This window comes from Amblyomma maculatum, chromosome 11 (assembly GCF_055883805.1).
Source record: "Amblyomma maculatum isolate TAMU_Amacu chromosome 11, ASM5588380v1, whole genome shotgun sequence".
NCBI lineage: Eukaryota > Metazoa > Arthropoda > Arachnida > Ixodida > Ixodidae > Amblyomma > Amblyomma maculatum.
In genome coordinates, this window is record NC_139354.1 from 46079451 (window position 1) to 46103960 (window position 24510).

The 24510-nt window shown below is 44.1% G+C and overlaps 1 protein-coding gene, 1 non-coding gene and 1 pseudogene across 2 annotated transcripts; 1 reads left to right on the top strand and 2 right to left on the bottom strand.

Annotated features, from left to right (window-relative positions):
* Window positions 1-296: 296 nt before the first annotated feature.
* Window positions 297-1820, top strand: LOC146173722 (uncharacterized; annotated as a pseudogene).
* A 5314-nt stretch (window positions 1821-7134) lies between these two features.
* Window positions 7135-7227, bottom strand: TRNAI-UAU (transfer RNA isoleucine (anticodon UAU)). The gene is given in 2 exon segments: window positions 7135-7170; window positions 7190-7227. It is a non-coding gene; the product is annotated as a tRNA-Ile (tRNA).
* Window positions 7228-10092: 2865 nt separating this feature from the next.
* LOC146173724 (uncharacterized) lies at window positions 10093-24475 on the bottom strand. Its single transcript, XM_084584647.1, has 7 exons — window positions 24326-24475; window positions 16164-16300; window positions 13144-13592; window positions 11451-11973; window positions 10798-10866; window positions 10527-10616; window positions 10093-10367 (listed from the first exon to the last, which is right to left on the bottom strand). Exons 3-7 carry the CDS (start codon window positions 13554-13556, stop codon window positions 10260-10262), a joined length of 1203 nt encoding a protein of 400 aa, XP_084440773.1. The 5' UTR covers window positions 13557-13592; window positions 16164-16300; window positions 24326-24475; the 3' UTR covers window positions 10093-10259.
* Window positions 24476-24510: the final 35 nt, after the last annotated feature.

Below are 24510 nucleotides of genomic sequence, written 5' to 3' on the forward strand. Positions count from 1 at the left end.
GCTTAATTTGTTTCACATAATTCGCACAAAAGAATAAATTGTAAACACCTAAAACTGAGTGCTCACCTGCTATCACGTAATGAACTTACACGAACTTAGCAGAACCTACTTATCTACGTATACATGGTGAAGACTAAAATGAAATTTATAGTGTTCATACGCGGTCACCTTTTTCGTTTCGGTGCTGCAAGGGTATAACAGTGTTTTCAAGCAGTCGAGCGGTTTATGTAGAAACTTTTTTTTTATGTTTATGCAATTCGTAAACCAAATTTTCTTCATTTTGTTTTCAGGTCACCACTGAATCTCAACACGGGGTAGCAACATGCAGTCGCATTGTGAATAGTTCTCAAAAGAATTTCTCTATCTGACAAATTTGACTAACATATCATGGCGTCCTTCATGGCAGGCCACTTCATGTGGTATGGCTGGTTGTGCAGAATTTCTGGCGTTTTTTTTATCTTAAGAAGCTTCAGAGCTGCAATGAAAATGACATTATAGTGACTTGGAAATCGCTTTACCTAATCCACTCCTTGGCATGCTTAGTCATCTCTGCATCAACTTCAAGCGTGTAATTTTATGATATAGCGATAGATTTCGTCATCAACATCCATTCTTTTACCGTATTCCCCTATGTAGTTGTGTTTATAGTTGTTTATCTTAAAGTGGTGGTTAACATATATATTATTGCTGTTAAGTCACCTGTACTGGCTGACTTTTTCAAAACATCGGCGAAGTATGAGAAACTAGTGCAGTTTGTTTCACCGAAACAATGCAGACAGACAATTAGTTGCCACGTTGTTCGATTATTGCTGGTGCTGTCGTTCATTGGGAATGTAACTGTTAATTCATATCTCTCTTTCCAATCCATTGATAACCTTCAGCGCAACGAATTCCTGAGCGGATTCCTGAAGACCCTTGTCATAGCAGGCAACTGGTTGTTTTATGTGTACGAAACAGTACATATTATAATCCTCAGACCTTGTGCTGAAACGCTTCGGTTATACATAAATCATCAACACGAAGTTTTCCAGTCTATTGTCGATGCTGGCTCGGGCATGGCTTTAGAGAAGTGGGCTAGAAAGCTTCAAGAAATCAGAATAAACATTTGCGCAATTGCTGAGCTCAAGCACAGACTTAATCGCATATGGGGGTGGTCCCTCGCCATCTCTGGCGGAAGCACACTCTTAATTTCTTGCATAACTTTCTACACTACATTCTTAGAAGAAGACTTCTCAACGATTCAACACTTGGTGTCCTTATTCTACACTATTTCGTCATGCCTCGACTTTGTTGACATCGCAGGGTTGAGTCAGGCAATGGTAGAAGTAGTAAGTACTTTTTCACGACTCATTTCTAAAACATTGCTCATTATACGCGGTCGGCTTGTAAGCAGTACTAGATCACATCTGGATTTGCTCAAGTTGAGTTGCATCATATGATGACCGGCAGCGGAGAGAATGCTTGTATTATTCTTTCATCTTCGCATTACTGCTAGATATGGCAGCTGTATGGAAGGAATATGCACAATATCAACAATATGCACAAAATGTATTTGTGTTTTTTTGCCGAGCCTGAATTTAAGCAAAAAATGACAGAAAAATCAAGTACTGTTTCTATCACCGCCTGTTGCAGGCTTTATCTTTGATACGGATAAGATGGATACGAGGTATTTATATAGAAATATTTCCTTTAATCGTTTAACGTTTAATCTTAACTTACCGTTTTTGACAGCCTTTCTTATTAAACTATTCTGTAACATTTGTTAAGTTTGAAGTTATTTACTTCGGCTCGCATTTTACTGCATATGGAGTTAAGGTGGTCCGGGGGTGGCTTGAAACGTAGCCTAAAAATGAGACGTGACAGCATCAGGTTCATTGTATGTTTTTGATAGAAGTTTCACTCTATACATTTCGATGTAAAGTGTGAAATATTGTCATTGGATTAAACCTCTTGTAGCTAAAAGAGTTTCTGTACATCAAATAGCATAAAGACGCCGAGAAGACGCATTAAAAATACCGTTAAGTTATTTATCTTTCAAATGTACAAAAGCAACTATTAGTAGAGATGATGGCATATAGCCAACGATGGCAAAGCTTGGCGAAGATAATTCAAATTTTATCCAGCTTTCAACGCTTCTGGCTCTTAAATCAGTGGAATTCAAAGCTATTGAATTCTTGGGCTAATATATCGCCTAACGTATATTTTGAAGCGCTAAATCTCCTATACACTATACTATTCCGTGCTTTCATACGAAATATCTTTTTTTTTGTATTTTTACATTCGTTCCAGCTAAGAAAATTCAGGACGATTTTGCATGCAGCCCCTATCTGCACAGAAAATAAAGCGTACTTTAATCAAGTAAGCCTCTGGTTCTTTTTTCACTTGTGGCCGCATAGGTCAAACCATTCTGAGTAGAAGCGTTTCAATAAATGACTTAAGTTTTATAGATCTGCTTTCTACAGGACTCTATAACGCCTGTGGAAATTGCGTTGTCCGGAGCTGCAGAACAGTTGCTCAGAGACGCGCGCAAAGCTGGAGCATTTCACCAAAGAAATTGGGTTTCGAATTTTGCATTGCGGTTCCTCGGCCAATACAAATTTGCGTTTCAGATGTTTTTCTGGTCTGTCCACGGAAGGAAGGCGCTGCCACGCAGAGTGACGTAGCGTCCCGGCCCGAAGTTGTCTCCCTTATACCTCGTGGACAATTCGACAAACTGTGCTTACAGGCGTAAAGCACGTGACATTGTTAGGACCCTGAACAATGAGCACTGGGCATAGTGTCTTGAATTCACCAGTACAGTACTGAAACTTTGGACGCTGGGGACGAGACAAGGATATCAGTATATTTGCCGCCACCGGTGAGAAGCGGAGTAAATTCGATTGAGCTTGTCTTTTAACTATTTATGACCAGGAGGGGGGAGGTGGGGGGGGGGGGCATACAGATTACGAAAAGCAGAGAAAATGCGGGTTCATGGTGTTTTAATGTCGGAAAAAAGTAAACCTTCCGAATGAACTGGTTCCGTCTTATTATTTCCTTTTCTAAGCCACCGCTCATCCGGGTTTTCTCACGTTGCATTTCCTGATTTTTATTCGTCTCAAGCAGCAGCCTTGAGGCCGAATTCTGAAGGCCCTCGAAGTGTAACAGGTCATGTTGAGCTTCAGAAATCATCAACCTAAACTGCATTTTCTACACGCAAATTAGGCCGCAACAAATTAAACGATTAAAGGGGTTGTTCAAGAGCGTACACTAATCCCGTCAGTCGGACAGACGCGAGATGTCAAATTGATTTCGCTACACCTTTCTGCAGCAGCCGCATATACATAAGCAGAGCATTGTCTCGTCTATAGGGCAATGTTACACAAAGCTGGCCTAGTCCAAGTCATGTTGTCAAACTTTTTGTTAAAGCGTGCTCACGGCGGTACACTGAGTTGCCTCAAGCATTACTGTTTTCTGTGTATGTGCTGTAAGCAATGAACGTTCCCTTTGTTTTGAGTGCGACGCATTCGGTCACCTAAATCTTTTCTTCTTCTAGGACAGAAGCAATGCTTTGCTGTAGCAGAAACCAACTAAAGTGGGTTTCCATGTAACGTGAGGCTTTATACTGAGGTTGAAGATGCATATCCCGTATTTAGAAAAGAATTCAATTCTATAATGCTGTACAGAGCAGAACGCACGGGTCGTCTCACATAAATTATGTAAGCGAAATATAAACGCAGTGAGAGTGTTCTCTATGGAAACATGACCCTTTGAAGTTGCGCAAAATGTAGGGTATATAATATTTTCTTCACACTGCATTACCTATTTTCTTCAAAGTTTATTATTACCCATGGTCTGGTTCGGCATTGCGTGAATTAGTTTTCGCTATGTTGTTTTAACCTGAAGGACGATCATGCCACTGTTCATATCGACAACTCCCACTTGATGGCTGGGTATTCGACGATCACTCATCCTTACTGCATACTCGAGCGGGGAGGCAGGTGCGCCAATTTCCATGCGACATTCGTGTCATATACGTCTGTAGCACGCAGCACATTAATCCTTGATGACAGGTGGCATGCACAGGATTTGTCAACTGCTGAAAGTCAAAGCAGCTGCAAGTGGCATCGTTCAATAAAGCTATGTTATACTGAGAAAACACATCAACCGCGACGCCATGCTTTATTAAGCTATGTAGCATGTGTTTATGAATGCATCGATGAATATCTTTGACATTTTGTCAGCAAGGAAAAAGGAAACAGCACGCAAATGGTCGAATAGCGAACCTGGGGATGTTTTTTATCCTAACTTGTAATCTTTAATGCACTGATCACTGTCGCTTATGTTCTGGAGCATCGGCTACAATTTACAGAAAATATAAACATTCATTTGTCGATAACATTTCAAATACCGCTAGTTGTTAGTACCCACAGTTATTCACTTCAATATTCAATATTAAAGCACGAAATGCGCTTTCTTCTCTACACCATATTACAAGAAAAACTAGCTTATTAATGAGTCGCTGATATGTGTGCCTAGCGAATCGGTGATCATGACTTCATGTGGTTAAAGGAGGCTCTTTAGCCACACTAGCAGAAAGCCAACAAGTATCCCTTTTGGACCCCTTCTTATATATCTATTTCTCCTCTTAGTGCAGAAGCATTGATTGACGCAATTCATTCGAAGCAAAATAAATGTGGCTCACTTGATCTATAGGTCGCTAGGCTCTGACCTTAGGATAAAAAGAACATTGTCCTAAATTTCTTCCAATACCGCTGAGACGAGAACTGATTTTCTTAGGCCACTAGACACGATGGCTCTCCTACCGCCACATACAATCACTCACACTCTTACACTGGGCATTCCACATTGTCGTCTTCATCAACACTCATCTGCTGCGCTGATAGGTTAGATCATCTTTACCTCACTCAGAGCTTAATCAGAGCCTATTATCGTCCTCGCAATGCCCGTATATCCACCAAACCACCGAGCTAACCAGGATACGCAAATGCCATCTCATGTATAGTGGGATTAACTGCGTTAGACCACTACCATATTTCATTCTTGTTTTCTTCTGTTTTGGGCCTTTGTGTAGGCTTGAAGCGATGCCACCAAAAAACAAGAATGAACTGCATTCACACGCCGGTTCTCTGTGGATTCCAAATAAATAATTGCACTGCAAAATAAAACTTCCTGTGGGGTGACTTCTTGGCTCTCTGTGCATGCAAGTATCATTTTTAGCTTGCACTGGCTGGTGCACTCGTATGCGGCGAAATCCCCTATATATGCACTCGTATGCGGCGAAATCCCCTATATAGATGCATTTCGCTTGTTTTGCTCTACAGAGTGTCTTACGAAAGCACACCTGTGGCTAAAAAAGCGGTACACCGCAGTTGATGAAGTAAAGGACAAATTGTTTGCGGACATGTGGCTGTGTTCTTAACACTTTTTATATCCTACGCCATATATGTTATGCATATAGTATTATTAACTGCATCAAAGCGAGAAAATTTGTTGTATCCATTTTAGGTAGCAAACCTCTGTAATGATTTAAAGAAGTGATTCAGAAACCGCACTGTTAGCTTCTAAGCTTCTAGTGGAAGTAAAGACTGCAATGCTTCCCCTAAGTGATTCATTTTTGTAGCAATGAAGGAAAACCCGCGTGATGAAAAAACGATTTTATTGTGCTCCTGAGAAAAAGTCAATGATGAGTCACACCGAGCAACCGAGGAAGTTGCAATCCTCAAAATCAAAACATTTAGTAGCAGAAAAAATAATCGTTCATAACAGCAACTTCTGCTCAAATCATTGTGTCATTATGCAATAAATATCGATTATCCGTTTTCCGTTTCATCTCGCCGGACTTGAGCATGACCGCAGGTCAGTCGAAAACTCCAGCGGCCAGTCGCGGAAATTCCAGAAGAACGGGTCCTGCCGTCGACGATAACCTTTCATACTAGCCGCGCGCTTCGGCAAACCAAGTGCTACGTAATGAAGCTAGTTTTGAAGTCCGGTCACAAAACAGTCAATATTAGACACTTGCAATGCGCAGAATTGTTACTCAGCAACCGTGACCGACGCTAGAATTCAGACAAAATTGGTCCAAAATAATATTAATTGATCCTTATAGAATAAATACCAGGGAAGTTTTAAAAACTGCACAAAGTAGCTCCTCTGAAGTTAAACAGAATACATGACAGGGGGGCCAAGAAAATGTAGAAAAATTAGGGTCGGTAATAAAGATGTCGCTTGAAGCAGCTACATTCACTTGATTCCACTGCTCAAACTACTGTAGTTTGTCTCTGGAATTATGAAAAACATAAAAGATCAAAAGCTCTCCTGCATTGCTTGCTTCAATAACACATCGGCCAGTGGTACGCCACCGCCATTCAGTATAGCATAAAATTAGAACTTGAAGTCAGGCTTCTGTTCATGGCCCGACCGAAGAAGCAGATCTGATTCCATCAGGCACTTTAAGCCCGATCACTTTTGACCAAGTGGCTTAACTTCTGTTGAAAACTTCTTTCCTTTCCGGAAGGTAGTTTCAGAACACAAACATTTGAGTGCGGTAGCTCCGAAATGGGGATACATGGTACTCGTGCCCTGTTATGCCATTATGCGACAGCCATTAAAGCTGTCGTCTCATGACCTTAAAAGGGAAACCAGAATGCACTTCACAATTTAATTTCACACGTAACAAAGACGATAATTTTTTTAATGCACTTCAAATAGTTATAGTTGTGTGAAATAGTCTCGACGAAGTATTTGTCATGATAAGTGGGAGGCTTAGCGCGGAACAAACAAGGACAAGAGAGGCACACAGAGAGGCACACAGTATTTGTCATTTCCGCGCTAAGCCTCCCACTTATCATGTAATACCAACTAGCCCAGAACTCTACTTTGCTGAAGTATTTGTCCTTTCGAGCGGTCTTATTTCTTCTGAGTTATCTGCCGCAATATCCTGCACAGCCCGCATCGGGCGCGTCAGACTCGCAGCCGTGTTGCACAGTAAGCATAACCATCAATAGCTGCACAAAGTCTACATTCATCCAACGACAGTTTCATAAACATATTTAGTCTTCATTTTAGGTCGGTGGCATAGCAAAGCACCATAGCACTTTTTGCGGGGAAAAACTAAATTTCAGAATAGCAGAAACATTCCCCAGGTGAGGTTCGAACTCACAACCCCGGCATAGCTCACGAAGCACTGTCGTATAAGTACCGTGCGCTAACCAATTGCGCCACTGGGGAAGCACAGCAAAGCTGCCGCTCTATCCGCCTTCATATCTTACCTCATCACCGTCCACCCGTTCCTCACTCTCTCGACACATCCGGCAAGATCGTAACGGTGGTATTCTATATGCGACATGCGTGCCGTTATTCTTGTTCTGCTGCTTGTAACGCAGATATCATTCTGGTATTTGAAACAGAAGTAAATCAATCGGTGTGCTGTAGCACTGCCGTTGTTTGCAGCTCTGGGAATATGAGCAACTGCTTCGTCATGCAAAGACCTTTCATAAATCTCTAATTATTTGGAAAAATAGATCTAGTAGTATTATACTTAGTGTTATAAGTCAATTTCCAGCATAAAAGCGAATACACTGACATAGGCGAGATAAGGCACCAAATAATGATCCGGCGATGCGTTGTCTGGTCCGCAGCTGGCGAGCAGCGTGATGTCATATCGGTTCGCTAACTCTTCGAAACGTTAAAACACATCTTTAAACTGCTTGCACCACGGTAATGGTCGCGCATCCGCAGAGCCTGGCGAAGTAAACATACATACATACATACATACATACATACATACATACATACATACATACATACATACATACATACATACATACATACATACATACATACATACATACATACATACATACATACATACATACATACATACATACATGCACACATACATACATACATACACACACATACATACATACATACATACATACATACATACATACATACATACATACATACATACATACATACATACATACATACATACATACATACATACATACATACATACATACATGCGTACGTACGTACGTACGTACATACATACATACATACATACATACATACATACATACATACATACATACATACATACATACATACATACATACATACATGCATGCATGCATGCATGCATACATACATACATACATACATACATACATACATACATACATACGTACGTACATACATACATACATACATACATACATACATACATACATACATACATACATACATACATACATACATACATACATACATACATACATACATACATACATACATACATACATACATACATACATACATACATACATACATACATACATACATACAATTTTAATACCATTTATTAATACAGAGTACATTCTCATGCCCGCAGAAGCGCAGGAGCGCTTGTGGGCAAAACATGGTAACGTAAACATGGTAACGATGTGCTACAGCTCTGTATATTACTTTGAATCGGTACTCCTTCGAAAAATACGGTACTCTTTTCCAAAAATACATTCTCTATTCTCTCTGTCAGCATACAAAAGGCGCAGGACCTAAGGATCTCTTGTTTTGTTATTAGCAAAGAAATAATTATTGTTTAAATTAGAGCAGTCAACGGGCGCTCTGTACGCATATTCTAATTGCCTTTTTCAGGAAGTTTCGATATTTTTATGCGTTCATGTTGCACACTTTTACAGTCTTCATCACTTTCAACGCACTGTGCATTAGGCTCAAGAGAGTAAAAATTACTTTTATTTCCTTGCTCATAATAAATGCTGCTTCTGATTAAGCGATGACCACTATATAGAAGGTGGTTTCAGAAGGCGTTTTACGACAGTCAAACTGCTATCCAAAATAAGAAAATTTGCTCACTGCGCAAACACAGCCAGTTGTTTTAGAACCGGCAAAAATAAAGCTGCAAAATTATTATGACCTGCTATGGGTATTTAATTAAAATTTCCTCTAATGAGGTAAAATGATGTTACGGACGAAATATTTTTCACTACGCCTTAACCGCAACAACAATCTTTACAGACTAGAAGGTTTATTCTAACATTTGAAAATTGTTTTTTTTTTTTCCGAAAGAGCATCTGGTTTCAAAGCGTTTGATTTTGAATTTACCAGGGTATGCTAAAATTTTCCTCGGGTAAAACGAACGACTGCTGTGAACTGCTAAGGCCCGAAAAGCACAAAATTGGACCATTAAATTTTGCTTCAAAAAGCTATCGTTTCTCAGACCAGATGCAATGATGCGCAACCGAGTACACTTTATGTGCTTCCTGGGGTGTAAGATTAGTTTCAAGATTTTAGACAGAAGATAGGTGTTCAGTACAGCTGCTTGTTGAAGAAAGTGTGACGCGGATCCAAGAAAACTTATTAGCCTCTTTTAGCATAATTATATATTGCAACTTGTTATTAGGCACATAATATAATCAACACCGCGTCTTTATACAAAGCTGCTGGTTATAATAGCACGTGAAATAACTAGAAGAATAGTTCTGATACCAAGACAAGCAAGTACTTAGATGAGAAAACCTGCAGGCAATGAAGGAGCGATAAGTAAGATGAAGAAAAAGGGCACTGAGGATCACCCTTAAAGCGAAAAGAGGGCCATTGGAATAAGTTATTTTGGCTGCTTGTTGTAATCTGCTTATCCGGTCTTGGTTCGCTGCCTATTGTTTGCTCAACATTTGGACATTTTACCTAGCTTGTGGCTTGACACGTCTCATTTCTGGCTTTGCCTTGGTGGGCGATTGCTTGTAGTTTTTTTTCTGTGTGTTTTTAGGCGTAGAATGTGAACGTTTGCAGTGTCGACAGTTTTGAGAGACTCTTGAGAAACCTTGCACAGAGACGAACCTTTGATTCGCTTAATAGTTGCATAACTGAGAGGGCAGCAGAGGAGTAAAATATTCGAAGAAAATCTGTTCACGGATTTAATTTTTCATAGGTAGTATACTGAACGACTTCGGGAAGCCGAACTCTATAAATGTAGCCATTCTTAGAGAGACAAGGAGAGGCTTGTATAGTTTTTAACACAAATCCACAATAACTAACATCAGCAAAAATTAGTGGCATGTGTTGAAGAGTATAGTTTTTACGAGTAGTAATGAAGGAAGTGTCAAATTGATAAGCACAACGTTTCACTGAGACGTGCAATACAAGTAGCAGTATGAGTTTCTCACTTTATTTGTCACACTAGTCAATTAGTTCAGGACATCAAAGACTAATTCCTCTTCTCAGTTGGCTAGAATGCTTTAGTGTGAGATTATGCCTTCTTGGTTACTAGTTGAAGCTTGCATTGGCTCCACACTGTCGCTCGTTTGCACCAGAATTACGGAGTAGGTGATGATGGACCCAGCGAGCTGCAGAGAGTGTAGCAAAAGAGGAATTCAGCACCACTATGATTCCTTGTTTTCAAAAATGGGCAGTGTGCAATTTATGGTACTCTTCGTTCACACAAAAAAATGGCACAAAGGATTGCAGGAACAGAGCTCAAGCGAGCTTTATTCCCGAGTACTCACCGAAACCAGTAGTGGCAAGTCAAGAGTAAAGAAGTTTCCGCCGCAAAGTGACAGTTCCTCTGGACGAATGGAGTTGTGCAAATAGGCAACCTGCGTGCGTTTGAAATTATAGACACTTTTTCGTGCACCTGAGGTGCGGTGCGGAAGTGATGAGTCCTTTTTTCTTTTCAAATTAAAAGTTGTTTAATACCAATGACTGTATTCCTTCCATCATTGAAAGCGACGTTATATATAATCTCAGCACTTTAGATAAATTGATACACGAATATACCTGACGGAGTTGCTCAGGTGAGCTTTGGTACATAGGTGTTCTGGCTAAGGTGTCCTTCATTTCTTGAACCTTCAAAAGGAGAGAAAGAAACAGCACTCAGTTAGGTGCTCGGCGGCTCGTCTAAACTTGATATCACAGGCAGCACTTGCTGTGATATCGCCACAAAAGTTTGAAGCAGTGCTGGATCTAGACCTTTGTGCCGATCGCGAAATTCATCTAGCGTTTGCTAGTAGGTAGCGCTGTACGTTAGCGTATGGCCGAATTTAAAAAAAAAATATTTGCAGAAAATTGGATGACGCGGCCATGTTTTCCTAGCATGAGCGCTTAGAGTATTTGATGAAACATGAAGCTCCTCAGCGTACAGAAAGGGTTGATGACTTCTCAAAACCTAACTTGCACCGTATAGGTTTTACAATGCTGCCTCAACTCTACCAGACGTGTCCGTAAAGGGCGAAGGAGAGTTTGAAATTAATTTTAAGCGCTTATATTTATGCTTAAAGCGCTACAGGCGCAGAGGGCGGTGCATTGCTAGCATTTTACTATGTCAGGTAACCTCGCTTGTAGCCTCAGCACCAAGACACTAAAATCGTGGAGCACCCGTCGTTCTTGCGGCTACAGTAATTCAAGTAATTACATTTAAAACAAGTACTCGCCTCGTAGCTCAAGGCGTGACTAAGGCGGGCCATGTCGATCAAGTCCAAGGTTGAGTAAGAACAGTAAGACAAGGTCAAGAGCAGCTGGTTACCGGGGACACCCTTGTCGAAAATGCAAAAGACGGATATGCAGCCCACGACCAGTAGAGCGGCGGATGAAGCCATCAAGGAATAATGCCAGGTGGTGTTGAGCAGTCTTCGTAGTTTTACGATAGATCGCAGGTTGAGCCTCACTTTTTGCAGTTCCGCGATACCGCCGGAATCCATCGCAGCATTGCCCGTTGTCGGTAGCACCGTCTTGAGGACGTCGTGCTGGTGGCGAACGTACGTGATGAGGACTTCGCAGCAGGGTCTCATGACGACAGAGTGTAGAACATCATAGAAGAAGAAGAGGAAGTTGGTGCTAATTGTGCTGATATTGAGTACAAGATCCAAGTAGTAGGTGAGGTCAGAGTCTGGCGTGCTCATGATGACATGGACGGTGGCAGCGAGGTTAGCCCAGAATACCACTGCCATAAAGAACCTGGATCAGAGGAAGCCATGTTTCCATGACAGCAGTAGAACAATTTATCTTTATGTAATCAAACGTAATCAAGGACATGACGATGATAGGGAGACTATTTATTGTATATACAGTATAATGAATCAGCCTAAATTTAGCAAATTGAAAAATTTTACATACTGTAAAGCAAACATTCATATAAGAGATGGAGAGAATCAAAAATTCATTTTATTAATTGTTGAATATATTCAATCAGTTATGCCAAGAACTTACATTTCCATAACTCAAAAGTTTCTGGACTTAAACCACATGACGTTGCTTTTTGACCAAAACTTATCCGCAAACGCAAATGAAAACTGCGGTAAACTTACCACTATTGTTTTCTCAGCATTGGTATTAAATATCTTTCCAAACTTTCACATGGATTTTGGCTCAACATTGCTGTTTACGCATAATCTGAGCTCTTCCTTCTCTACTCAACTGTTTCAGAGTATTAAATTTTGAATATCTTCATCTATAAACAATAAATAATTTTTATGCCAGTATCTTTACAGTCTTTTCTCTATCTTGGTCTCAGTTTTTTTTTGTCATTTCTGTGCTCCTTCCGGAATCAGCAAAAAGTCCCCTCATCAGAGTCTGTTTGTTTAAGCGGCTTTCAATTACATTTATGGCACGTAACCACTGACTTAAAGTAGCACTTAAGAATGAAACAGTAAGGAGACTAACGAAGAAAGTTTCTCGTCCTGTAAATTTCAGGATAATCTGTATTGACAATAAAAGGCGATTTGATCTTTGTGAGCACCGGTAGTCACACTCGGCAGGGTAAATATAGTGCGAATAAAGGCCAATAATTTTAAGTAGACAACCATGTTAGAATGCGTGTGGTAATCGCCGTATTGAGGCGACCTCATTGTTGCACGTCATGAATTAAAACTTCAAAGCATTCAATGACGACTACATAACTTATTTTTCTTAGAACCGCACAATTGTGCAGCAGTGGGAGTACGGGCCACTTTTGAAAAGTTGTGAATTTCGCTAATGCATTCTTTAATCCTACTGTAATGATTGGCTTTATTCAAACATAGATTCAACTTTGTGCTGAAATTTGTTCTCTTTAATAGAGGCGATCCTCTGATGAGCACTGCCAGCGGACATGAAAGATGCACTAGAAAAGAAATCTTGTTGGAATACCTGAGAGTGTAAGAGGTCCAGGATTTGTGGCGATATTTCTCACTGAAGAATGCAGTCCTCTTCTCGTACTTGGCAGACTTCCTGAAAAACTCCAACATCGTCCAAGAGCCGAGGACTGCACTGCAGAGGTTGACAGTGACCTTTATGGCCACGGCCGCCGGAACGACCAAAAATATTGACCTCGTGAAAAAGCGAGCGTCGACTGAGAATCGCACCAATTTTGTGGCGACAAAGGCGATATTCATAGAAGCGAAGACAAGCAAACAGGCCATTGAGTACAGAGTGTACCAGGACTTCCAATCCACCACCATTTCGTCGATATCAGCGGCTTGTAAGTTCTTTATGAAGAACACGCCTGCTGCTCGGCACAACCAGCCGTATATTTTGAAGTGCTCTGCCATCCAGCTGCCCATGACTGCCGTCGTTCTGGGCGAAGCAGTCACCGGACTCTGCAATAAGACCTACCATTATTTCAATAGAAGACGGTTGGCGGGGTGACAAAAATCTGGTTACCACAATGTTGCGGCCTATCATATGACATATAGGACAAAGTGAAGTGAATTGAATTATGTGTTGTGGTGCTACTCCCGAAGCTTTATTCTGTAATGCGTGTTCGTTTGAAACAACCTCCTATGAACATTTAACCGTCTAACGAACTGAACTACATTATTATAAGCTATTATGCACGGAATGGGGTCGATACCTGTCTTCAGTAAAATGGAAGCCTGAACTGTGATGTTTGCTGATAGATGAATGAGATAACAGAAGAAAGATGAGATAATAGAAAAATAAAACAAACCGATATCTACGAAACGTGCCCCATGAGATTGAACAGTACTATACGCTATTATATGTAGCAGGTACGAAGCGTTGCCCTGTGTATTTTATGCCGCCTGGCATCGAGCCATAGAATTGCGCTTTTACAGATCTCTCAAACATCAGAAATAACCTTTAAAGGTATACAGGTGGTTTCCCTTCTCAAATCACTGACATGGAAAGTATGAAGAATGTCGTAAGTATCCATTATGATGCAAAAGCCCTAGCCATGTACCACACAGTATTTTGCCCTTTAGTATATGCAGTAGCTATAAGAGTAGAAAGATTAAATTTTTGAATAGCGTGATTTGATGCCAAGAGGTGTCAAGAAATTCTGTGTTGAGAAGTCCATGAAGCAGTTGCTTTCGATAACGCAAAGCTTATGGAAGGGCTGTGAGATATTCTTAGAAGCCAAATATTTGTCTATCTACTGACTAAGGTAAATGGCGCCAAAAAAGGCTAAATTTGGGCACATCGCACGTATGATGCCTTACGCGTGTTGCGTCCAAGTTTGTCCTTTCACGGCGCCAATTATATTAGTCATGTTGAACCAACTTGCCCAAAAGCACGTGCTATATGTGTTTCCACCTACGCTTCCCTAGAATGTGACCGGCAAGGCAGTTCTCGCCGGACGAAGTGTATAGCTTGACTGCGAGTTGTCGTTGTTCGTTTGTTGTTTTAGAGCAACTGTGTACCTTAGATGCGCCCCATGAAATGGTATACACGAAGAAATGCGTGTACGAAACATATCCAAAAATACGTAATTTATTCTTTAAAATGGCGGGTACCGTACACAATGCTGTCATCTATTATTTCGAAGCATTGTTGCATTTCACAACAAACATTTGTTACATGTCAATCAATAAGCAGATCCAATTTGGTATAGGAAACACATGGCTGAATTTCATTCTACTGATCCAACATAAAAACTAATGCGTGCCAGGAGAAAGAATTCATAACAGTATAATTAAAATTAGCTTTTTGCGTCGGTGACCACGCCTGTCTTGATTCGCTTTGCAAGACACGCTTTAGCCTTTGGACCTATCAATATTTGATACGATTTTGTTCCGAATATAACTGGGCGTGTAAGCCGGCCTGTGACGTGGTAATATACAAAAATAAATATTTTGTAACTAGCATAAAAGTTAAGGTGAGAGTATCCCAGGCATTGGAGACGCAAAGCAATGTTTTAGTTTGCACTAAATGTTTCGAAAATGGCATAACTCTACGAAGTAGTTTGGCTAAAGCCACAGGAAGACGCAACGCAATAGAAATAAATTCAGACAATGGGTAAATAGGTAGCCTGGAGGCACGCGCAATAAGTGCCTGTGTGTTGGCGAACTTACTGCAGTACATCCTCTGACACCGAAGAAAGAGCCTGGTTATTTGAATAGCTCAGGCAACCATGCAGATTTCACTATATCTGTTGGGTATGCATCTGCAAACATCGTGAACTGCTGTCACATCCCATCTACATCAGTTATCGGCTTAAGCACCAATCGGGTTATTCGAATAATGACATACATGCAGAAGTAGGTGTTTACTGAAGCCGCTCTTCCAAATATTTATGTCCTGAAGCCTGAAGCCGCTTTTACACAAAAATGTACCACGTCATCAAGGAGCATTCAGTACCTTTTTTACGGGGTTCCTTCATCAGATAAACAGCATTTGAGTACATATTATGTCAACTTTCTCAAGCTGTAAACATCTATATCTGCATGTAATACATAACATAAATTTTCTTTCTGAGGGCAAGTTATGCTAAAAGCCACAAAAGCAATAAAAATTTTAAGTGCAAAGAGATCATTCTACAGCAAGGCTAATTTTTGTTTCGTGTCGGGCACTATTGATGCAGATGAATTAACGGTCGAAGATAATATGAGTTAGTTTCATTTTATCTTTGGCAGCAGCATCTCACTCATATCAGGACACACGTTACCCTGCACATTTTTATTTTGTTGCACTTCAATTGATTTAAGATGCATAACTTTCGCGTGCAATTTTTGAGCACATTACACAACAATGAATAACTAATTAGTAGGCTTATTCACTCATTGACAACGTCCAAAAGCACCAGCCTTTGATTAAAAATTAACTTTTGCTGGCGTGCCACTTATATTTCATGTCAGTATGGATGCCACCGTTTTAGTGCATGAATAAAAAGTGTTAAAACCTGTTTTTGGAAAACAGAAGTACTAACTCACCTCACAGTTACTGAAATCGGCAATCGGCGTAGTGTAAGAACTCAGAGAGCACCACCCGCTGAGTACGTGTGCAGCTTTTGAGACTCGTTCCTGACCCCGAATAAAAGTAAACGGAGCATAAAGTGCCAACTTGCCGCCTGCAGGGGATCGATGCGAGGAGACTCATCAGCAGTACCAAATATTTATGCTCCCGTTACAAGGCGAAAAAGAAAGCAAGCGTGTCATTATGCCTTGAATGTAGTGTGCCCAAGTTAGCTTCTGCAAGACAGAGCAGGCGTGACTTGGCGCTGTGATAAATTACTGGCGGGAAGACAACTCTTTTATCACACATTCGTTCTTGCCCACAATTATGGTGAAGGTCGCCATTAATATTCATTCTTTTAGTGAAGAAACACACTTTAGTCTTCATTTTATGTGACGACGGTATAGCTGCGCCAGTCATTTTATTTCAGGAATGCATGCGCAGCTGCGGCCGCAATTTTCATGCTTCATTTGACGTCACTTAATACCATTACAGCTTTTTTCGTGTGCGCGCAATTTAATTCAACATCTCTTCCCTTCTGAGCACATTCCAAACATTGTCGAAAGTAGCTAGATGGCTTAAGTGCCCTAACTCCATCAATGTAAAAGAAGAGACATCTGGGCGAGTTGGTATGGTGACATGATAGAAAAACAGCGCAAAAGACGTGCACGGAGGAGAAGAACGGAAGCGCTCGTCCTGTCCGTTCTTCTCCTCCGTGCACGTCTTTTGCGCTGTTTTTCTATCCATCAATGTTATTTCCAGCCTCATCTTAGACATCACAATCACCCAGTCCTTCCTCACACATCCGTGGTTGGGCCATTGCTATTCCTTATCTTTAAACATGACCTCCCCTCTGGCATAGCATCGTCCATACGTCTATTTGCCGATGACTGCGTGTTATCCCATTTCATTTCTTTTCCCGACGACCAAGTAACCCTTCAGAGAGACCTATGTAAAAACTGAAACCTGGTGCTCAGTCTGGATGACAAAACTCGGCGTAACCAAATGAAAACTTCATGCAGGTCTCACGCAAACGTTCTAATATTTTCTATACATATTCACTAAAGGCAACTATCATACCAGAGGTTTAATCTCAAAGGTATCTCACCGTCCTAATCAACAATAAACTGCATGGAATGAGCATATCACAAAACTATCAGCTGACACATCAAGAACTCATGGCTTCATTAGACGGTCACTTTAACTATCACAGCCATCCATTCGCAAAATTGCGTAAAAACTTTCATTTGTCCAACGCTCTGATGAGCATCTGCAATTTGGTGCCCTCATCCGGTGTACTTATGACCTTCTCTTCAGCATCAGCAGTATTAAAACACCTCTCGGTATGGTATCAGCTCATTAGCCCTAAGACGCTACATTTCAAATTTATACCTGTTCCACAAACTTTACCGTAACTTCCACCATCTCCGTGATTCTGCATTAGTTTCACCAGTGCGTATATTATCTCATCTGTTCACCTCCAAGAGAATTTAGCGCTTACATACATCTACTAACACATTCAACAAATCCTTTCTAACAGTCGCAGTTCAAGAATGGATTCAGCTTCCTGAATATGCAAGTGAACGTGACCCGACTAGATTAAAAGAAAGCCTGACATGTCATTTCGCGTCATAACCGAGTGCTTCCTCTACTAATGTATTGCACCACCTCCATCATTTGAAGGGTTTGTATTTGAGCCTTATGACTGTTCTGCCTCAATTTAGGCCATCAACAATTGTTTTTATGTTACCTCTCCACCTATGTAATACCTCACCCAGGGCCCTTAAGGGTATAATAATGCCGCAATATCATCGTACTGGCGCCGCCATGTGGCGAGCTCGGGAGACTGGCACGCGCTCGTCTTCTTCGCTCTCGGTGCTCGCCCGCCAGTCGGTTCCGTGGCTGATCTTGCCGGTGCTTTTACTTAATCCTAAGTAAACCTGCTGAACCAGTTTCACTGGCTTCTGTGATATTTTTGGTGGAGCTTCCGGGTAGATCCCATGTACGAAGAGCCTCTGGCTGCCCCCTACGCCCATCTACACACCGTGGACACGACACCTGTGCACAAAGCGAGCCGTCGCTTGAGAGGCTTAGCACCCGAGTGTGGTCCTCTTGTTTCCCCTCCGCGAACCACGATGACTACAGCGGCAATTCAGACCACCACTCAGTTTCCCGTGAGTGCCCAGCAGCTGATCTGCCATACTCCACGTATGCCCACGCCGTTTCATGGCGACAAGTTCGAAGACGTTGAGGACTGGCTGACCAGCTACGACCGGGTCGCTGTGTTTAATGCGTGGGACGAGGAACGAAAATTGCAGAATGTTTATTTCACAATAGAAGACGCCGCCAAGATGTGGTTCAAAAACCATGAGGCTACCATTTCCACCTGGCAGGATTTCCGGCGGCAGCTGCTCGCAACATTCGGCAACGATGCAAGAAAAGAGATGGCCGAACTCGCTCTACAGTCCCGAGCACAGCGGCCTAATGAAAGCGTCGCCATGTTTGTGGAAGAAATGACTCGGCTTTTCAACCGGGCGGACCCGTCCATGTCGGAGATAAAGAAGGTGCGCTACCTTATGCAAGGCGTCAAGGAGCAGCTGTTCGTTGGCCTTGTACGTGATCCTCCACGTACTGTTGCTGATCTTACGAGAGAAGCAACAAGCATCGAGCGTGCCTTGAATCAGCGATTTGTACATTTCGATCGCTCTGCGAACATTGCTGCTGTAGACTTCCGCTTGCCAATGGCCGGAAACGACAGGGAAGCCCTTCGCGAGCTTATCCGAAGCATCGTGCGCGAAGAGCTGCAAAAGCTGCCCTCTCTCAGACAACATCCACGTGTTGGGGGCATCTCGGATATTGTGCGCGAAGAGCTCCGCCAAGCAGTGCCATCAGTGCCATCAGTACCATCACCCCAGCCGCCTGCGCCACAGATCATGACGTACAGCGACGTGTTGCGTACCCCTGCGCCTGAACAAGTGGCACCCAGTAACCCTGGTCCTCCCGTACGTCCTCCACCGCAATATCCAGTTTCGACTGGTGTGCCTGAACCTCGACCACCCGTTCGCAAAGCACACGCGTGGCGCACGTCGAACAATCTGCCTTTGTGCTTCCACTGCGGCGAAGCCGGTCACGTTCTGCGCCACTGCCCGTACCGTCGGATGGGCTTGCGCGGATTTTCCCCGGATGCCCCTCGGCCGCGCTATGGCGAACGACCTCGGGATATCGACCAATACCTCAGCGACCACGTCCCACCTGCGTCCCTCCATCGACGCCAGTCCAGGTCACCACCGCCGAGACAGTTTTCCACCAGCCGCCGTTCTTTCCTCAGGCAGTCCCCAAGTCCGCACCGGGAAAACTGAAGACGGCGACCCTCGGGGGTAGGGCCGCCGTCGATGGACACTACGACCAACATCCTCCGCTCACCGAATCGATCACACAGACCGACCTCCGACCCTTCGCTCCGACCAACAGTCCGACCACTTTTCGACGATCGCCGAAGTTTTCCTCCGACGCCCCCAATCGACGCACCGCACGACCAACGAGTCCGACGACCTCCCGACGATCACAGAAGCTTACCTTCGACGCCGTAATTCGACGCAACGAACGACCCGTCAGCCCGACGATCCCTGACACGCCGCACTTTGTCGACGGTGAGCTACATTCCGCCGAAATACCGATCGCCGTTGATAACCACAACACGACTGCCCTTGTAGATACCGGCGCTGATTTTTGCGTTATGAGTCATGGCCTTGCTACCATTCTGCGAAAAGTCCTGACTCCTTGGCACGGAGCCCCGATAAAGACAGCCGGAGGGCACGTGGTAACGCCGCTCGGAGTGTGCACCGCTCGCGTCGAGATTCACCACGTAACTTTCTCGTGCTGCTTTGTTGTGCTAGCAGAGTGCTCAAAGGACCTGATTCTCGGCCTTGATTTTCTTAGAGAAAACGAAGCAATCATCGACTTCCGTGACTTCATGGTGACGTTTTCCACTCATCGCGCAATTTCCGACGAGTACAGACAGCACAACGACGACTACACAGACAGGCCAGCTTTCCGAGTGTGCGACGACCATGTCACTCTACCTCCACGCACCAGCTTGTTTGTTACAGTGCAGTGCGACAACCCTCCCGCCTTGCAAGGCCTCGCGGAAACGAACGTGAATTTATTGTTGAGCCTACAAGTCTGCGTCGCTCGGGGGATCTTTGCCTTGAGAAATAAGCGAACTGAACTGCTTTTAACGAACTTTAGTGCCGAATACCGCCACTTACCGCAAGGTACAGCTATCGCTTATTTTGACGAAGTCAGTGCGCCATCCGCCCATTGCGCCCTTTCGCTGGCCAACGAGAACCCTCCCGAGAGCACTGGACATACTGTTCAAACTGACGTGAACCCAGCTTTGTCTCTTACCCAGAAACGCCGCCTTCAAGCAATTCTGGACACTTACCGTGACTGCTTTGCCGTCACTTCCAAAGTGAAGCAGACGCCAGTAACCAAACATCGAATTATAGTTGATCCCACCGAGCGCCCTATCCGCCAACACCCCTACCGAGTATCGCCGAAAGAACGAGAGGCTATTCGGGCGCAAGTTGATGAAATGCTCCGCGATGATGTCATCCAGCCGTCCACAAGTCCATGGGCCTCACCAGTTGTGCTGGTCACTAAAAAGGACGGAGCACTCAGATTCTGCGTCGGTTATAGGAGGCTTAACAAAATTACGAAAAAGGACGTCTACCCATTGCCTCGAATCGATGACTCGTTCGACCGACTTCGCCACGCCCGATACATTTCATCGCTCGATCTACGCAGCGGGTACTGGCAGATCGAAGTCGATGAACGTGATCGAGAGAAAACCGCATTCATTACTCCTGACGGACTGTACGAATTTAAGGTGCTTCCATTCGGTTTGTGTTCCGCTCCCGCAACCTTTCAAATAATGATAGACACTGTCCTAGCCGGCCTAAAATGGCAGACGTGCCTCGTCTACCTTGACGACGTTGTCATTTTCTCTGCGACTTACGAAGAGCACCTCAAACGATTGACGGCCGTGCTAAATGCCATCCGCGGAGCCGGACTCTCACTAAAACCAGAAAAATGCCACTTTGCCTTCCAACAGCTCAAGTTCCTGGGTCACGTCGTGAGTGCTGAGGGAATTAGCCCTGATCCAGAGAAGACGGCTGCTGTAGCTGCTTTCCCGACCCCCACTGATAAAAGTTCCGTGCGTCGGTTTTTGGGCCTCTGTGCATATTACAGGAGATTTGTGCACGACTTCTCCCGAATAGCGGAACCATTGACTCGTCTAACAAAGGACGACCAGCCTTTCATCTGGGCCGACGAGCAGCAAAGGGCCTTCGAGGAGCTTCGCAAGCGCCTTCAAACAACGCCCGTACTTGGCCACTTCGACGAGGAGGCCGACACACAATTGCATACCGACGCCAGTAACGTTGGCCTCGGTGCAGTTCTCGTTCAGTGGCAAGAAGGCGTTGAGCGGGTGATTGCTTACGCCAGCCGCACCCTGTCTCGTTCCGAAGCGAATTATTCTACTACCGAAAAGGAGTGCCTTGCAGTTGTGTGGGCGGTAACAAAATTTCGGCCGTATTTGTATGGTCGGCCGTTTAGAGTGGTAAGCGACCACCACTCACTCTGTTGGTTAGCGAACCTTAAAGATCCTTCAGGCAGGTTAGCCCGCTGGAGTCTCCGCTTACAGGAGTTCGACGTCACTATTGTGTACAAGTCCGGCAAGAAACACAGTGACGCTGACTGCCTATCCCGAAACCCTATCCCATGCTCTTCATGTGAAACAGATGACTCCGTCTTTCTCGGCGCTCTCTCGACGCCAGATCTCGCTCAACAGCAGCGAGACGACACGGAACTGCGGCACCTCATCGATTACCTCGAAGGAACCGCCTCATCGCCTCCTCGCCTTTTCACGCGTGGCCTATCGTCATTCTGCTTGCGTGACGGCGTCCTCTACAAGAAAAACTACGCTTCCACAGACATTCAGTATCTGCTGGTTGTCCCAACGCCGCTCCGTACCGACGTTTTGCAGGCATGCCACGACGAGCTTTCTGCCGGACATCTCGGTTTTTCGCGCACCTTGGCACGAGTACGACAAAAGTACTACTGGCCCAAGCTTGCCGCTGTGGTTCAGCGCTATGTTAAGACGTGCCGTGATTGCCAACGTCGGAAGATACCACCTGTCAAGCCGGCCGGCATGCTGCAGCCTATTGTTCCTCCGCGAGTACCTTTTCACCAAGTCGGTATGGACTTGCTCGGGCCATTTCCTACGTCATCATTGGGCAACAGGTACATTATAGTCGCCACAGATTATCTAACCCGCTATTGTGAGACGAAAGCTCTTCCCAGCGGCACGTCTACTGATATTGCGAACTTTTTCATCTTTAATCTGGTCCTTCGTCACGGTGCCCCTGCGATCGTTTTAACTGACAGAGGCACGGCATTTACTTCAGCTCTAACCCAGGAAGTGATGCGGCTCAGTGGCACTTGTCATCGCAGAACAACAGCTTACCACCCTCAGACGAATGGCCTTACTGAGCGACTCAATAAGACCATCGCCGATATGCTTTCTATGTACGTCAACGAAGATCATAAGAACTGGGACCAAATACTACCGTATGCAACATTTGCTTATAACACCGCCGTCCAGGAAACGACCCGCTTTACACCGTTTCGTTTGGTGTACGGTCGCGAAGCTGTTACCATGCTGGATGCAATGCTACTGCCAGATGTTGCCCAACCATCGATTGCCGGTGCCGACCAATTCGTGCAGCATGCCGAGGCCGCTCGCCAGTTGGCTAGACTGAGAGTCCGGACACAGCAAGGTAAAGATGCTCGACGGTATAACCTTCGTCACAGGGAGGTAATCTACAACCCTGGCGATCAGGTTTGGGTGTGGACACCTGTTCGCCAGCGGGGTCGCTCCGAGAAGCTTCTGCGCCGCTACTTCGGCCCGTACGAAGTACAACGCAAACTCAGCGACGTCACCTACGAAGTGACCCCGCAAGGAACTGTTCGCTCATCCTGACGGCAAGCACAGTCCGAAGTCATACATGTCGCCAGGATGAAGCCCTTCTACTCCCGCTAGGTCAAGCTACATGTGTTTTTTTTCTTTGCTTCCTTTAACTACTTGATGTGAACACGCATCCTCGCCGACTACGGTTATCCTCGACCTCGCCACTCGGCATCGGGACGATGCCTTTTCCACCGGGAGGGGCAATGCCGCAATATCATCGTACTGGCGCCGCCATGTGTCGAGCTCGGGAGACTGGCACGCGCTCGTCTTCTTCGCTCTCGGTGCTCGCCCGCCAGTCGGTTCCGTGGCTGATCTTGCCGGTGCTTTTACTTAATCCTAAGTAAACCTGCTGAACCAGTTTCACTGGCTTCTGTGACAATAAATTATGATGATGATGATGATGATGAGTCCGTCTCTTAGCCGTGTGGTGGAGCTGTTACTCTAAGCTAGGCACCGAAATAAATTCGGATAACGACGTTAGGAAAGCTAGTGCGAAAGCCCTACTTCACCAGGTCTATGCATCTCATCGGGTGTGTGCGCGTTTCGAAGCGCCTACCGGATGTTCGCTGTTAAGATGGGCATGTGAGATCAGATTCCAGCTTTCTAGAACTATTGAATACTGAGCAAGACATGCTGCCTGCAGCTCGCGCAGGCAGGTTTTGCGGCTTGATTGAAGGGGTGTTCTAAACTACTGCGAGCGGCTCAGAGTAGCTTGCCATGCCATCGCACTCACGTATACTCTCCGATTAGGATGATCATGCCAAGTTTCGGCCATTCAACCCATATGCCATTGTATTGCGCTGGAGGCCTCGACAACAATAATATTATAAATAGAAGCCTGTCAGAAAATTATTCCAGTAGTACAGCTACCCTTCTTAATCTCCTTGCAACAAAGTTACATCTATTAGGAGTAATTTTAAAAGCTGGGAAGGAAATGATGCTCAGTATAAAATCATGAGTGGGCAACTTGGAGGACACACATTTCTACAAACGATCTTACCTTATGGCAAGCAATTTGTTATTGACGCGATACGTTTCCGCAAATGCGATGTAAAGTTTCTTATCATGTTGCTATGTGAATGCATTACCTTATAAAGGCAGTTTACTTACGAGTTCCTCTTCTGAACCCATTGCCTGCCTTTCGGGTGTTCTCAGGGGTGGCGAGCTGAGTGCTGTTTATAGGTAGCGAAAATAATTGCGTGATTATATCTTTATTCGGTCAAATATTTAGGGGAATCCTCCAAGGTGGAGTAGCATGAAGTAGTCATGCAAAGACACGTGTGAATTGCAAATTT

What these genes read in the sequence shown, in the direction of transcription:
- LOC146173724 (XM_084584647.1), bottom strand. Translation starts at nt 13,556, where the DNA reads ATGGGCAGCTGGATGGCAGAGCACTTCAAAATATACGGCTGGTTGTGC. An exon ending in GTCACGCCTTGAGCTACGAG is followed by an intron (nt 10,867 to 11,450) that starts GCGAGTACTTGT and finishes CTCCTTTTGAAG; the next exon opens with GTTCAAGAAATGAAGGACAC. An exon ending in CACCTGAGCAACTCCGTCAG is followed by an intron (nt 10,617 to 10,797) that starts GTATATTCGTGT and finishes AAACGCACGCAG; the next exon opens with GTTGCCTATTTGCACAACTC.